Here is a 13967-nt window from a genome sequence, read left to right on the forward strand (position 1 = left end):
CAGGCGTACCCTAGGAAGCCTGGCCAACAGCTTGTCTGGTCAGTAGTATCTGCAGCAAGCCTTGTCGAAGGAGCCTAGTTTAGAAAAGTGCAAAGCTACTTCTGGCCCTGGTTAGGTCTTCAACCTGACTGTGCTTGTCGGTAAGAAAAACATCCCCAATGCTCCAACTACTCCCACCCTGAAGCCACGAAACTCTAAGTTTACTGAAAGAAAAAAAAATCTTTTTTATTTCAGTTAGTCGGGAAGCTTTGTCAGAGCCCTACCCATAGGAGAAGAGACAACAGCTGCCTTTATTCTTGGTTTGCTCTGCAAGCCGCTCTGGAAAGTCAGCTGACTCTCTCGGTCACGGGCGTCCGGCTGTCCACAGGCTCCTCTCTGTTTGGCCGCGGCATGGAGGACGAGACAATGTCTTTGCGCTCTCCCTCCCCTCGGTGTTTGTACTTTTCTGCGGCCGCGGCGGCGGGCGGCGCGGGCTGAGTCTTAGCGGGCTCCTTGGGGCAGCCGTCGCTCTCCAGCGAGCCTCCTCGCGGCATCTTCTCCTCCTTGCAGACACTGCTGCTCAAGTCCTGGGGCTCGGGGGGGCTGGCAGGGTCCTCGGAGCGCTGAGGCTCGGGCGGGGGCGGGGGCGGGGGCGGGAGCAACGGCACGGGCGCCTTCGGGGGCTCGGGGTGGTGGGGGTGGTGGGGGTGCTCCTTCTTGGGGGGCGAGGCGGCGCTGCTGCTGCGCCCCTTGGGGCTGCTCTCCTTGCTCTTGCGCCCGGGGCTTTTGCAGGTCTTCAGCCCCTTCCCGCTCTTCTCGCCGAGGGGGGACACCAGCAGGGGCTTCACCACCTCCTTCACCTCGATGCTGACGGTCTCGCGGGTCTTGCGCTTCTTGATGGGAAGCACGGTCTCCTGCACGGACCGGATGGAAGACTCCTTCACGGCTTTCTTCTTGGCCTCGGCGGCGGCCGCTGCCACCACACTGCCCGGCTTGCGGCCTCGCTTCTTGGGAATGGCCTGGGGGTCGGCTTCGGCTTTTCTCTTCCTGCCAGGCCGTTTGATCACCATGACCTGGGTGGATGTGGTGGCCCCGCCCCCCTCGGCCTTTCCCCCCGGCGAAGCTTGAAAAGGCATCTTGACGAGCAGCTTCCCGGGACTCTTCTCCAGGACCCTCTTCACCTGCACGCCCTCTGACGCTGCCGCCTTGGGTCTCGTGGTGCCGCTCCCTTTGGGGCGTCCCCGGCCTCTGCCAGTTCCTGGAGCTTTGGGAGATTTGGGCTTCTTAGGTGGTTTCTGCTCTCGCCGCGAGGGGCTCCCTCTCCCAGTTACCGTGAAGTCAAAATCATTAGGGTCCAGGGAGGTGTCGCCTACCTTTTCGAAGTACGCAATCAACTCCACTTTAGAGCGAAAGGCTTTTCCCTGCGGACTGTGGGAACAAATGCAGACACAAAGAATGATCAGAAGCTTCCACAGTCATGACGGAAAGGGAGCAGAGTGGAGATGGCGAAGAATTCTGTCACAGAAGATGCTGTGCAACTGACAAGCCTGCCGTCGCTAAAGAGCCAGTCACATTTAAGAAAAGCCACAGTGAGCTAAACCTGGAGGGCACGGCCGGTCACACAAGGCCTGCACTTGCACTAGGACAGCCAGCAGCTGTCACCTGGATGCCCCTGAGGGGTCTGGCCTGGCAGGGCCTGGGGGCCCACGCTGAGGGGCCGCCCTGAGAACAGGGTTTCTCATCTGTCGGGAGGATCACGGTCAGCGTGCCCGTCTCAGAGATACTGCCATCAAGTGAGGCCTCTGCAAATGTCCTTGGTAAACGGATCATCTTTTGGGGATCGTTCAAGGGACAGAACTGAAAGGTACTTATTTGCTCCTTTCAATCTCTGGCTCTGGAAGTTACTGGGCTTCAATCAAAAATGCCCAGTGATGAGCCCAAAGCTGGACAAATGCAAAATGTACAGGTTGGACAAGTACATGGAGCCAGTTTGTGGGTACCTCTCCCCAGAGGGCCCACCTTTCCCAGCATGATTCAGAGTAGACTGAGCCCCGTGAACCCCTGTCTCTTCTGGGTCACGAAGCAGTATCACAGAATCACTCTCCCAGGGCGAGGCAGCTGAGGGTTCTGAGAACCCCTGACGTTCTCTAGCTGGGAGGTGGTAGGAACCCCAGGAGTTCCGCGTGCACCCCCGACTGCAGTCCTCGGTGCTTCCTGGGTAGCCTCCCAGGGTCCTCACCATGGCCCCGGGTGGGTCCTCACTGTGGCCTCGGGTAGGTCCTACTGCCAGTCCACCTCCGGGTGAGGGCGGGGGTAAAGGCCCACCGGGGCACACCTGCTGACCTGTAGTACTCACTGTGGGCACCCCCCGCCCAACAAGCAGCGAAGAGCTGCCATTTGCAGGGGTCCCACCAGTTTCGGAGCCTGTCCCTGACCCCCCCCCCCCACTCGGCCCTGCCCGTGCTGCAGAGCGTGGAGCTGCCCTTACTTACTTGATCAAATACACATCATACTTCCCAGCGGAGCGGCCAGATTTCCTTTGCTTTAGCTTTCGGGTCCAGCCCTCGGGCAGGGTGGGATCATCATACATGGGGCCACGGTCGCGAATGATGGAGCGCCGCTGCTTGGGAGACGCAGAAGCTTCGGGGACGGCTGGGGCTGAGCCAGACCCTTCCGCATGCTCAGTAGAGTGGTGAGCTGGCGGCTGCGGGGGTTCATGTTTGCCTTCCTTGTCTTCTTTCTTCTCCTTCTTCACCTTTTTAAACTTCAGCGGTTTGTCCTTGAGGCCCTGGAGATCCTGGTCTTCTGACTTTTCTTCCCTGAAGTGTGAAACGAGCATGTGAGTACCACAGGAAGCACACCAGCTGTCAGACAAAGCGGCCACAGGCCAGGCCCACGGGACAGGGCTGCACTTGCCCGAAGCAGGGCCCCTTCACCTCCCCATTTCTTCGAGGCTGTGGGCGGCTGGGTGATGACAACGGCACCCTACCTGCACTGCAGCCACCCACCCGAGCACCCAGGTCTCGCAGCTGGCAGGAGAAATGGCTGCATAGGGCCCTGGCTGCCACAGAGGGGGCTGTCCACTCCAGACAGGTGGGGCCTGGGTGCCCCTGTAGGGCAGCCAGTGGGGGGCATGGTCTGAGCTGCTGACGGGAGCATGGGCCCCACCACCTCTTTGGGAGGTGGTGACCAGCCCCACGCATACCTGTGCCAGAGACACCAGCACCCTGTGCCTGTCATCTCATTGCGGGTACTGTGGCCTCCGAGGGCAAAAAGGCACAAAGGAGCCCCAGGAACACCAGCGACCTTGGGCAACCAAACGCCACTGCCCTGGGGTTCTGCTGTGAGAAGAGATGTGATCCCACAGCATTCCAGTAAGCCTCGGGCACAAGATGCTCCCTGCGACAAACACCCTTGTCTCCGCAGACAGAGAGGGCCGAGCAGGAAGAAAGAAAAGGCACGGTCTGGCCACAGCCCCATGTGCCCTTATAGAGCAGCTCCTTCCGGATACCTGGCTCGGCCTGCCAGGCCCTGCCTTGTGCTTTGGAAAGGCCTCCCAAGGCCCTGGAAACGTTTGGACGCGATGCTCTAGTGGCGGGGCTGAGAAGTTGGGAACACAACCTGGGCCGGGGCTGGCGAAGAAGAATCACGGCTCCGAGCCAGCTATCCGCCAGTCCCCTACCAAAGTGACCTGATTCTTTCGGGCAAAGAGCTGGCCTGCTCCTGGCCTCTGCATCTCAGCTGTAGAACTGCCCTGTCCTACTGGCTCTCGCCAGCACCAGCCACTTGCTCCTGTGGCTGTTCTAACCCATGCAGCAGCCCCCTTGTCTACAGAGCAGACACTGCCATGAAGGCGTGGGCATGCAGGCAGGACGGCGCCGGGGGCAGTTAGCATTAGGAGACGCTTGGTACTACGGGGACAGGCGTGTGGAGACAGGCCTTGGCCCCTCGGGGCTCGCCTAGGGTCACCTGAGAGTCAGCCCGTGACCCACAGGATACCTTTTCTTGCCGTCAAAGCGGGGCCTGACTGTTCTAGCACAGACTTTTTTTCAATTCTGGTCTGAACTGCTCACCAGGCAGTGAGGAATCCCGGTACAGCGCACTGGCAAGGAGAGGAGGCTGCTGGCCGGCCACAGAGCGCCGGAGACTGCAATGGCACTGCCCCCCGTCGACAAGCACGACGCAGGCGGCAAGGGGTGCCCCCAGAGCCTGCACGGTGTGGCCCCGGGGCGGGTGTGCCTTCCTCAGAACTCTGCTTTGCACTCCACAGCCGCTTGACCCAGTGTGTCTGAGGTCAAGGAGAAACCCAAGAACAGCTCTTGGGTATGATCAAGGGTGTCGACACCATCGAGGGCAATCCCTTCGAGAAGCCTGCCATGAAGAGACACCTCCGGAAACGCAGAAGGACGCAGGCTCCGGCAGAGGGCATGCTGAGCAGACAGCGTTCCCCCGGGGCGGGCTGAGTTGTGGCTGTAGAAGCGGCCCAAGGAGCGCGCCACGAACTGCTGGGTACTGATCCCCAAGATCAACTGGGGGGTGAAAAACGCCACGTGCCAATTGTATATCCAGGCTGTCTTTTGTATGAGAGAGAAGGGGGCTTAGAAAGGGTACGGCAGAAATGCATGGAGCGGGGTCGCCACATGGGGCAGACGGGCCTGAGACATCTCTGGGCGTGCTGGGGTCCAGCTTTGCCTTCTGAATCATGTGAGAGTTCGCACAATCAAAACTCAGACAACGCAAAGTCACCAACCCCATCACACTGACCGCGGACAGAAAGCAACGAATGCAACTGTCCATCGCGTACCACAGGAAACAGAGGAAAGCTTTGCTTCAAAAAAACTCTGCGCAGCCAGCACGGGTGCCCCAGGGCAGGACAGAGGCCTGGCGTCCACGGGAGGGAGGGAAGCGGCTGGCTCCCGGAAAACACGGCGGTTCTGGTTGGGGGTGGCTCGTGGGCCCGTGAAGGCAGACGGGTGCTGTGGAAGTAACAGGAAGTCGGGAGGAAACGAGCAGGCGAGGAGCCAAAAGGATGAAGTGATGGTGAAGCAAGTAAGGGGGCAACGCACATGGGGGTGCTGGGGCAGCAAGAGAAAGACCTGAAGGGAGGGGGGCCACCCAGGTGCCCCGTGGGGGAAGGCGGCTCTGGGCAGGGCCCAGGGACGAGGAGGGCTCGTCTCGTGAAAGGACCCCGTCGAGGAAAGCTAGGTGGGCCTGGAAGAAGCCTTGGGCAGCACTCCTGGTGGGGCCGAAGCACTGGGCACGGCCCAGGAGGTGCATGGCACCTCCTGGACTGGTGTGAGGCGCACTGGAGGACCACACCCCAAACTGGAGGATGGCGGTGCCACCAACTAAGGATAGGGACGTCTGGGCCCAGAGTGGAGGGGGTGGTGACGGCCGCATCCACGGAGTTCAAGGAGAGCAGAACAGAGTTCCTTGGCTACTCCCTGTAAAGTGGGGGGCCCAGCGGTGCCCAGATTCTGACGTAGGCCTAAATGAAGAGCGAGGATTTTCCTGCATGCTTTTTATCGTGGTAAAATATGTGTAACATAAAATTTACTGCTTTGATCATTTTTGTGTGTGCAGAAAGGAACTATCAGCAGCACTGCAGACGGGACGGTGAGGACCCTAACGCGAGCGCTACTGTTCTGGCCCTTTGAAGCCGAAGTTACTTGAACTGAGTTGGACACTGTGGCGATTTCTAATTCTGCTCGTCCAGGGTACACAGCGCTTATTACTGTCTTCCCTGCCGGCCGCTTCCCTATTTAAAGCCAAGTAACAAGTGCACAAAGACCCCAGGCCTGGGTCTCCCTGTTGGCACAAGGGGTTAAGACACAGCCTATGAAGCTGTCCGCAGCCTCTGCAGCACGGGCTCCATCCCCGGCCAGGGAGCTACCCACACGGTGCAGCAGACCTCTCCCGTCTCCCCGCTGCTCCCCTCAGCAGTCAATCCGCCTGTTCTGCTCCCCACTCTGTCTCTGTTGAGTCCTCTCATCCCCCACACCTCTGGCCTGTACCCCAGTTCTTGCATGCAGAAATAAATAAATAAATCTTAAAAAAAAAAAAAGACCCCGGGCCAGTCTGTGGGTGTGAGGTCGAGGTGGCACTGCAAAGAGGCTACCCCGGGTCCAGCTACCTGCTCAGGCCCAGGACTGTCTGCGGGAGAAAGGCTGGGGGGCTTCCGAAGGAGTGGCTTTGCGGGGTGCCCAAAGCATACACTTAGTCAATGCCACTGAACGGTGCTCGTCCCCCTTCCCGTGTTGAGGCCACATGTGCGGCCCCTCGCACACCGGCACAGTCTCAACAGCCTCTGGGGAGAGCGGGGCGCCTGCTTCACCAGGCCGTGTGCGCAGAGATGGGTGTGTTCTCGGAAAAGCCAAGTGCCAGCTCTCCGGCGCCGCAGACGAGAAGCACAGCAAGTGGGACGAGAGCGGTCACTCACCCCCACCGAGAGCACGGGAAGCCCGAGCAGCGCCAACAGGCCCCCAACCGTGAGGGCAGGCGGTGGGTGCTGCTCAGAGGAATGTCAGGGCCGATAGAAAAAGGGCTTCGGGCATGCCCGCCCTGAAGTTGCATCCTTCAGCGCTTCCAATCCTTCCTACCTCCAGCAAGCGGCATCACCTCAGCATGGAGGTGGCTGCTCGGTGGAATGGATAGAGGCAGTAGCACTGTGAGGAGCCCCTTGAAAGGGCGCTGGGAGAGTGTAGGGTAAGGTAAAAAGTATCAGGCTTTCCTGCCCTCCCGCCATCAGGAGAGATGACAGAACCCTGCGGTCCTGAATGCATGCCTGATGGCGGCACCTGGAGTGGGGTGTGGGCCTATGCAGATGGGCTTCACCTGGGCTGAGACTGGGTGGCGTCACGGGGACGCCAGAGGGAGAAGCAGAACGAATAGTAGAGCAGAGAACCAGAGAGAGCAGAGCCACGAGAGCAGCAGAGATCACCAGAGAACGCCAGAGAGCCCAGACAGAGTGATGACTTGCCGGGGGTTGGGAGGCCTGCCCCCCCCGTACCCCTGCCTGCCGTGTGCCTGGTTGTAAAAGGCAGGACTGGACACGGTGCAGGTTTTCTCTGATCCAGCAGAGCGGGTCAAGGAGGAGTCAGAGTCCTCAGTGGTTTTTTTGCAGGTCTTTTACTGGGGTTCACCAGGCACACGGCAGGCAGGGGTGCTGGGGGGCCGGGAGGCTGGCAGGCCTCCCAGCCCCCAGCCCGTCTCCACTCTATCTGGGCTCTCTGGCGTTCTCTCTGCTTCTCTGCTCTTCCATTCATTCTGCTGCTGCTTGGCTTCTGCTGGCGTCCCCGTGACGCCGCCCTGAAAAGCCCAGTCTCAGCCCAGGTGAATCCCATCTACCTGTGCCCACACCCCACTCCAGGTGCCGCCATCAGGCATGCGCTCAGGACCGCAGGGTTCCGTCATCTCTCCTGATGGCGGGAGGGCAGGAGAGCCTGACATTTTTCCTTACCCTACACTGGTCAATCCCAATAAAAGCCTGCAAAAGCCACTGAGGGCTCCAGGGCTCTCTCCTCCTTTGCCCGGTCTGCTGGATTAGAAAACCTGCTCCGTGCCCATCCTGCCCCCTACAGAAAGCCATCGCCCCTTGAATGGACTCAAACTGGCACCGGCGCCTAGGGTGCGGCTTCGAGGCCAGGCGGGCCCTGCTCTGAGTCCAGTATGCTTTTTAATCTCCCTGTTGTTAGAAGATGTGAAAATCTGTTTTCACGAGCTAAATAAAACACACTTGTGAGCAAGCAAAGCAGAGCTGTCCGCAAGCACAGGCCGAGGGCGCCACAGGTGAGGCTTGCGCGGAGCACGGAGGAAGGAAAGGAGGCCCGCAGCCCTTCCAAGGTCAACCGTGGGGTTCCCATGGGCCCCTCAACTCCGCTCCCAGGTACAGACTGAAAACAGGGACTTGGACAGACACCCGCGCACCGAGTTCACCGCAGCCAAAAGACGCAGCCCCAGCGTCTGCGAATGCAGGAGCAGGGTGCGCCCACCCCTGCGGTGGAAGCGGCCCGCGGCCCTCGGAAGGCAAGTCTACAGAGGGTGCAGCGCAGAGGCAGCTCGAGGACAAGGAGCTGAGGGAAATAAGCCAGACACCGAAAAGCACCCCGCCGTCGGGTCCCTCTCTGTGAAGCAGGAGAGGGGCTCAGTCACGGCCGGCGGCGTGGGCTGCAGGGTAAGAGGGAGTGACCCCTGAGGGCTACAGGCTTGCTTTCTGGGGGTTCTGAAACTGGCTGCAGGGGATGGTTGGACACCACTGTGACGGGCCAAACGGCCCTGCGTCGTGTACTTCAAATGGGCAAGCATCACGATTTTCACAACCCCCCCTCAAACGGCAGCTGCCTTCCCCATCGCCCTGAACTGGACAGGTGCGTGCTACGCAGGCCGCACACAGCTCGGAGCCTACAAGGACCGTCTCAAGCAAAGCGTTCGGGCGCAGGGCAGGCAGCTCTGCTTCCATCTGCCCCGAGTGGCCAGGCGGGGCCTAGCACAGCACACGCGCCACTGGCCTGAACGTGCTGCCCAGGATGGCCAGAAAGCTGCCCTCAAGCTCAGAGTCTGAAGGCGACCGGCTAACTACGCTGAGCACGTCCGGCCCACCGTGCTGTACTGTGGAAAGCGACACAGAACAGAGTGTACCGTGAGCAGCCTCCGCACATGCGCAACGGCTTGCAGCCATCACCACCACCCAGCTCGAGAACACCACGTCACCCCCATCACCTCGGCACTGCCCAGCCCCCCTACTGTCTGTCTGTGTGGGTGTGCCCGCTCTGGACGTTTCGGGCACGTGGACGTGAACGCCACGTGGCCTTCTGTGCATGGCTTCTCGGCCTTGGCGTGCGCTCTCGGGTGCAGCCAAACACCGTCCCTTTTGGGTGGCTGGGGGACACCCCGCTGCCTGGAAACGCCACTCTATCTGGCCATGCCCTGAAGGCCACCTGGGCAGCGCACACCTCCGAGCTGCTGCACACACGGGGCATGCAGGTTCTCATGGGCGCCGCCGGCTCATATGGGAACTTCGTTTACTTGAGGAACTGCCAGCCCCTTCTCCGCAGAGCTTCTTCCAAGCGCGGTGAAAATGCTCTGGAGCTCGGCAGGAGTAAAGCGGGGCAGAAGACTGCGCCTGCATGCGGGGATATGGCAGGTGCAAGCCTCACACGAGTCATCGAAACAGGAGTGCGGGGAGGACGCAGGCCGCGGCTGCGTCACGTACTCACGCACTCCAGCTAACGTTTCTCCAGCGTCTTCTAGGCGCCGCCCAGGGGGCGGAGGGCGCGAGCCCGGGACAGGCTCCCTACCCACAGTTCACTCTCCTCTCTCCCTGAGCGGGCACCATCTCCCAAACTGCCAGTCAAGAATGACGCCACAGAGACCCCGAGGAAGTGCCACGAACAGGCGCTAGCAGGGGCGCGAGGGCACGGGCGAGCGGCTCCAGAACACGGTGTGGGCCCCAAGCAGGGTGGCCGAAGGAGACAGTGGGAGAAAACCGAGACCCCAAAACTTATTCCCACTGGTCCTGTCAGGCCACTTCCTCCTCTGGCGGACGGCCTCCACCCCCAGCCACCGGCTGCGCGAGGCTCCCAGGGCGCAGTGGCCTCCAGTGCCCTCGGGACAAACACACGGTCTCCATGCTGCTGACAGGAGATTTCCATGGGTGCTTCTGCAGCGGCGCCTTGCGGTCGCCCAGCAACACTCTTCCACAGCGGTTCTTCCCGCTTCCTGCTGACACCCCCTTCCTCTGCACACCTGGTGGAAGTAAGCTTACGACTTCCATCGACGTGCGGGCTTGTTTTCCTGAAGAACAGAACACTTGGCAAAACGCAATTTCAATAGCGGCAGGCTGCCTCGCGGCGAGGAGCACAGAAGTCTCGGCTGGCCCATCTGCCCGCCCATCTCCGACTCACTCCCGTGCCCTGGGGCCTTCCTCCCCGCCCACCAACAGCACCGTAGTGACGCTTTCTGAGCCTTTGGGGGTGATCAACGACACGGGAGGCCGGCACGCGCTTGCGCGGGCTCAGGGGCTCTTGGAGACGGCGTGCACAGCTCTGCTCAAGCAGAGGGGACTCACCACGGAGATCGGGGGTTAGGGTTCCCCCACAGAACCCTACAAAATCTAGCCGAAGTGCTGCTAGAAGCCGACAGAAGGGCCAGCCATGGTTTGCAGCGCGGGCATAGCAGGGACAGACTCGTGGGGGCAGGGATCCCACTTGTCTCAGTGGCCTCCCTGCTAGCACCCCGGCCCCCTCGAGCCCCTCTTTTCTGATGACAGGGGTCCAAAGCCACCAGAGGCAGGGCCCAAATCTCCACCCATCAACAATTGTGGCTGAAAAATAACATAACCGGTGACCAAACAGCAACAAATGCATCACGTCCCGGGGTGCAGATACTAACTGGGAAAAGAACGTGCAGCTGGGTGCTGTCCTTGCAGTCAGAACCCCAAGTGAGCTCCCCTCGGAGCCCGACACTTGCCCAGAAGGAGCGTCTGCGCACGGCTAGAGGAAGGGTGGGGGCAGGCGGGGCCGGGACTGGCCTCTGAGACTCGCGTCACACGCATGTGGACGCAGACGCGAGTCCGCCCAGTGAGAGAAGTGGCTCGGGTGGCGGCTGAGCAGCTCCCCACGAGCAAAGGTGGGGAGGAGCGTGATGGGAAGAACTGGCTCAACAGAAGCCAGGGACGTAAAATGAAGTGCAGTACAGTCCAACCCAGGTGCCCAGGGAAGGGGTGTGGAGGATGGCCAGACTGCGCGCCTGTGCCCCCACCCTCAGAAGCCATGCTGGGGGGCTGACGACACCCTACTACCTCTCAGTTGGGCAGCTGCAGAGAAGTAACTGGGTGGGAGCTGCTAAGTCCTCCCAGAAGCCCCGAAGTCCAGCAACATAGGCTGGCTGGGAGGTGCAGGAGAATGAGGGGAGCGCCTAGCTAGCAGCCACTGCTCCCGGGCCCTTGAGGGCAGGGAAGCAGCCAGGGCCCCTGCGCCCTGCTCCTCAGCGGCGAGAGCGAGCCTCTTTACAAGGCATTTCACACGCTCGTCAGTACAGAGAACAGTCTAGAAACAGCTGAAGATTCCCAGGCTGCAGCTCCCGGAGGCAGCGGCTCTCTGCCCACAAGCAGCGAGTTGGCCACAGCACAGAGGGGCACGCAGGAGAGTGAGCCCAGAAGTGTGGTGGCCCCTGGTGCACAGACACGCGGGAGCCTGAGCGATGACAGGAAACCCCACAGACGCCATGAGGGCACAAGAAGAGAAACCCCGGGGGGGGGGGGGGAGACGGCTCATGAAGGCCAGCCTGCAAAGGGAGAGCGCCCACAGGAAAAGGCGGAAGTGCCCGACGGCTCTAAGTGAGGTGACAGGGCAACCCCCACCTGGAGAATCCCCACAGACCCAAGCGTCCGCACGGGCCAACAAACACTTCCGAACAGCCAGGAAGAGCGCAGAGACAGCTGCCAATCACACGCGCACAGAACGCGGGGGAAAGAGACAAGCGAAAGCAACTAGAACAAAGCTAACAGCGCTGGGGGAGACGGTGCGACGCGAGCATGACTTGTGCCCCCGTGTCTGGGACCCCGAGAAGTGGAACGGAAGCGGCCATCAAAGGCAGAAGTGGCCTGGATCGAAAACAAGCAGCAAGTGGCCCCGAAAGAGCCACTGTGCTCCCAGGCTGGTCAGTTACCTCGACCTCCAGAAGGAAGTACAGCCTGAGGGAGGGCGCGGAGCGGCGCCTATGGCGCCTATCGTCCTGGGATGCCGTGGGCAGGGGCACAGGGGCAGCAGCCCTTCAGAGGGGGTGGACGTGGGCAGGGGGCAGAGGAGAGGTGAGAGAGGGCAGGGCCCGATCCCAGGGGACCCTATCCCGGGGCGGGGGCTGTGTGAGATGAGCCTGGACACAGATCTGAGGGAAGAGGGAGCACATCACATAGAGGGGCCAAGAACGAGGAGCAGTAAGAGCCAAGACCCTAACACCAGGAACAATCTGGCATGTTCCAGGAAACATAAGAGCGATGGGCTGGAGCCAAGTAAGCAAGCAAAGGAAAAAGGAGGCGGGCCCACTGCAAAATGAAAGTGAGGGAAGTGTGCCCCCTCTGGAGCACCTGCAGAGAGCGCAGCAGAGCCAGGGCTGAGGACGAGAAGCGCGCGCCTGGCCGGCCCTGCTCCCTGGCAACGGGCTTGGCACTTTGTTCTCAGAGGGGCAGAAGGCCCCCCAGAGAACACTTCACAGGGAAGTCACATGCTCAGATGAAGTTTTAAAAAATTCACCACGTGGAAGATGTAAGGGCGGGGGCGAGGAGGCAGGTGCTGCAGGGTGGGCTCACAGTTTGGGGCGCTAGATATTTACTAGGGCTTAACACTGAAAAGCAGGGTAAGGAAGTGGATCAGGGCAGAAGAAGAATCCAGAGTGTGAAAGCAGCCCACTGAACCCTGGGCAGAGAGGGCAGGTGGGGCTTGGTGCCCCGGCCTCACTCAGCCACCTGGGCGCTATCTCGGAAATGGGCTGGCCTCAGCGCACCCGCTTTCCAGGGTGAGGCCCAGCCTGCACCCCAAGGGACCTGCAGCCGGAGCTACTTGTTGACCACACATCGGCCAGAAAGGCAAGAGGTTACTGCAGTGCTGATTCGAGGTGGGCACCACAACGGCCCAGCTTGCTGCCATTAGTGGCAGCAGGTGCCCATGTGCCGGGAGCAGGCAGCACCCAGGAGATCAAGGGCTCTGACCTCAAGATTGCACTGACGTTTTCACAGGTCTACAGCCTGGGGTGGAGGTTGGGCTGGAGGCGCCGCGCGTCCTCAGCACACGGAACGAGTGACATGAGTGACATGACCTGCTGGACGCGAGTACGGACCAGCCCCCCCTTCCCCCCCACCCCCAAAAACCTGCACTGTGATGGGCCAGCCAGCCCCGGGGACACAGAGAGAGCAGGAGGCTCCGTGCACATCACTGGTGGCAGCCCGCAGAGGCGGCCTCCAGGGGACTCGCACGGACGAGGACTCGGTGGAAGGCAATGGACACGGAGGCAGTGGTATCTGAGTGATGTGAGCGTACGTAATACCACGGAACAGCGTGCTTCGCCGTGGTACAGATGGTACGCTTTATAGCACGCGTTTTTACCACAGGAAGAAACACCAGTATAAAAATGAAGGCTGTCAGGTGAACTGACGTCCCTCGAGGGCCAGCTGAGCAGGTCTCCAGTTGAACTGGCCAGGAGGAATGCCCCAGGCGGGTACAGGGCAGCCGGCCTGCCTCTGCCACCTGCAAGCAGGAGCCGCTGCCACCCAGGAGCTGGTCTGCCCCGCAGCCGCGAGGCTCAGCCAGGGCTTGTCCTGCTGACCGCCGCGGTCCCTGCCCCGCAGGGCCCTGCTGCCTCCCATCTGTGTCCGTGCCTCCAAGCAGGGTGGCTCAGCCTTTCCGGTCAAGGGTCAGAGAATAAATCCTTTCTGCTTTGCGGGCCACACAGCTTCTGTCAAAACCCCTCAACTTGCCAGGGCAGCAGGAAGGAGCCCCAGACACAGCCTGCCGGAAGGGCCGGGTCTGGGCTGCGGTACAACTTCCTTTAAAGGAACAGGCCGGAGGGCCAGATCCGGTCCTGGAGTGTCGTCTGCCAGCCGCTGTCGTCTCCTGGCTGCAAGGGCGGCGAGGGAAAGCAGCATGTGGCCCCGAGCGCGGTGACAGCCAGCGGTCACCCGGCCTGACAGCAAAGGCCCAAGGTAGGCGAACGTTGCCCCAAACAGAAGGAGGCTCAGCCGTGAGGCAAGGCGGGCCGACGAAAGCCAAGGAGAGTGGCCGGCAGTGCTGGAGCAGCACGGGGCGACCCGAGGAGACGCGAGGAAGGCGCTTCCCGGAGGAACGGGCGTGTGAGAAGAGGGCCACGGCTGCGTCATGGGCTGTGGGGAGAAAGCTGCTGTGGGGTGCACTGAGCAGAGAGCGAGAGGAAGGCGGCCGTGAGCTGGGCGGAAGCTGAGGAGGGCAGAGCCCAAGCGAGGGCTCAGTGAAGACGGG

The 13967-nt window shown here is 61.2% G+C and overlaps 1 protein-coding gene across 1 annotated transcript in view; it reads right to left on the reverse strand.

The window, feature by feature from the left end:
* Nucleotides 1-211: 211 nt before the first annotated feature.
* The window catches only part of MECP2 (methyl-CpG binding protein 2), a 46258-nt gene continuing 32502 nt past the window's right edge, over nt 212-13967 (reverse strand). The window contains exons 2-3 of the mRNA XM_084258684.1: nt 2472-2798; nt 212-1407 (exon numbers count right to left, since the gene is read on the reverse strand). Of these exons, the coding sequence (XP_084114810.1) occupies nt 327-1407; nt 2472-2798 (1408 nt within the window). The 3' untranslated portion in view covers nt 212-326. The remainder of the gene's footprint in view (nt 1408-2471; nt 2799-13967) is intronic.

The sequence above is a fragment of the Talpa europaea genome, assembly GCF_964194135.1.
Source record: "Talpa europaea genome assembly, chromosome: X".
NCBI lineage: Eukaryota > Metazoa > Chordata > Mammalia > Eulipotyphla > Talpidae > Talpa > Talpa europaea.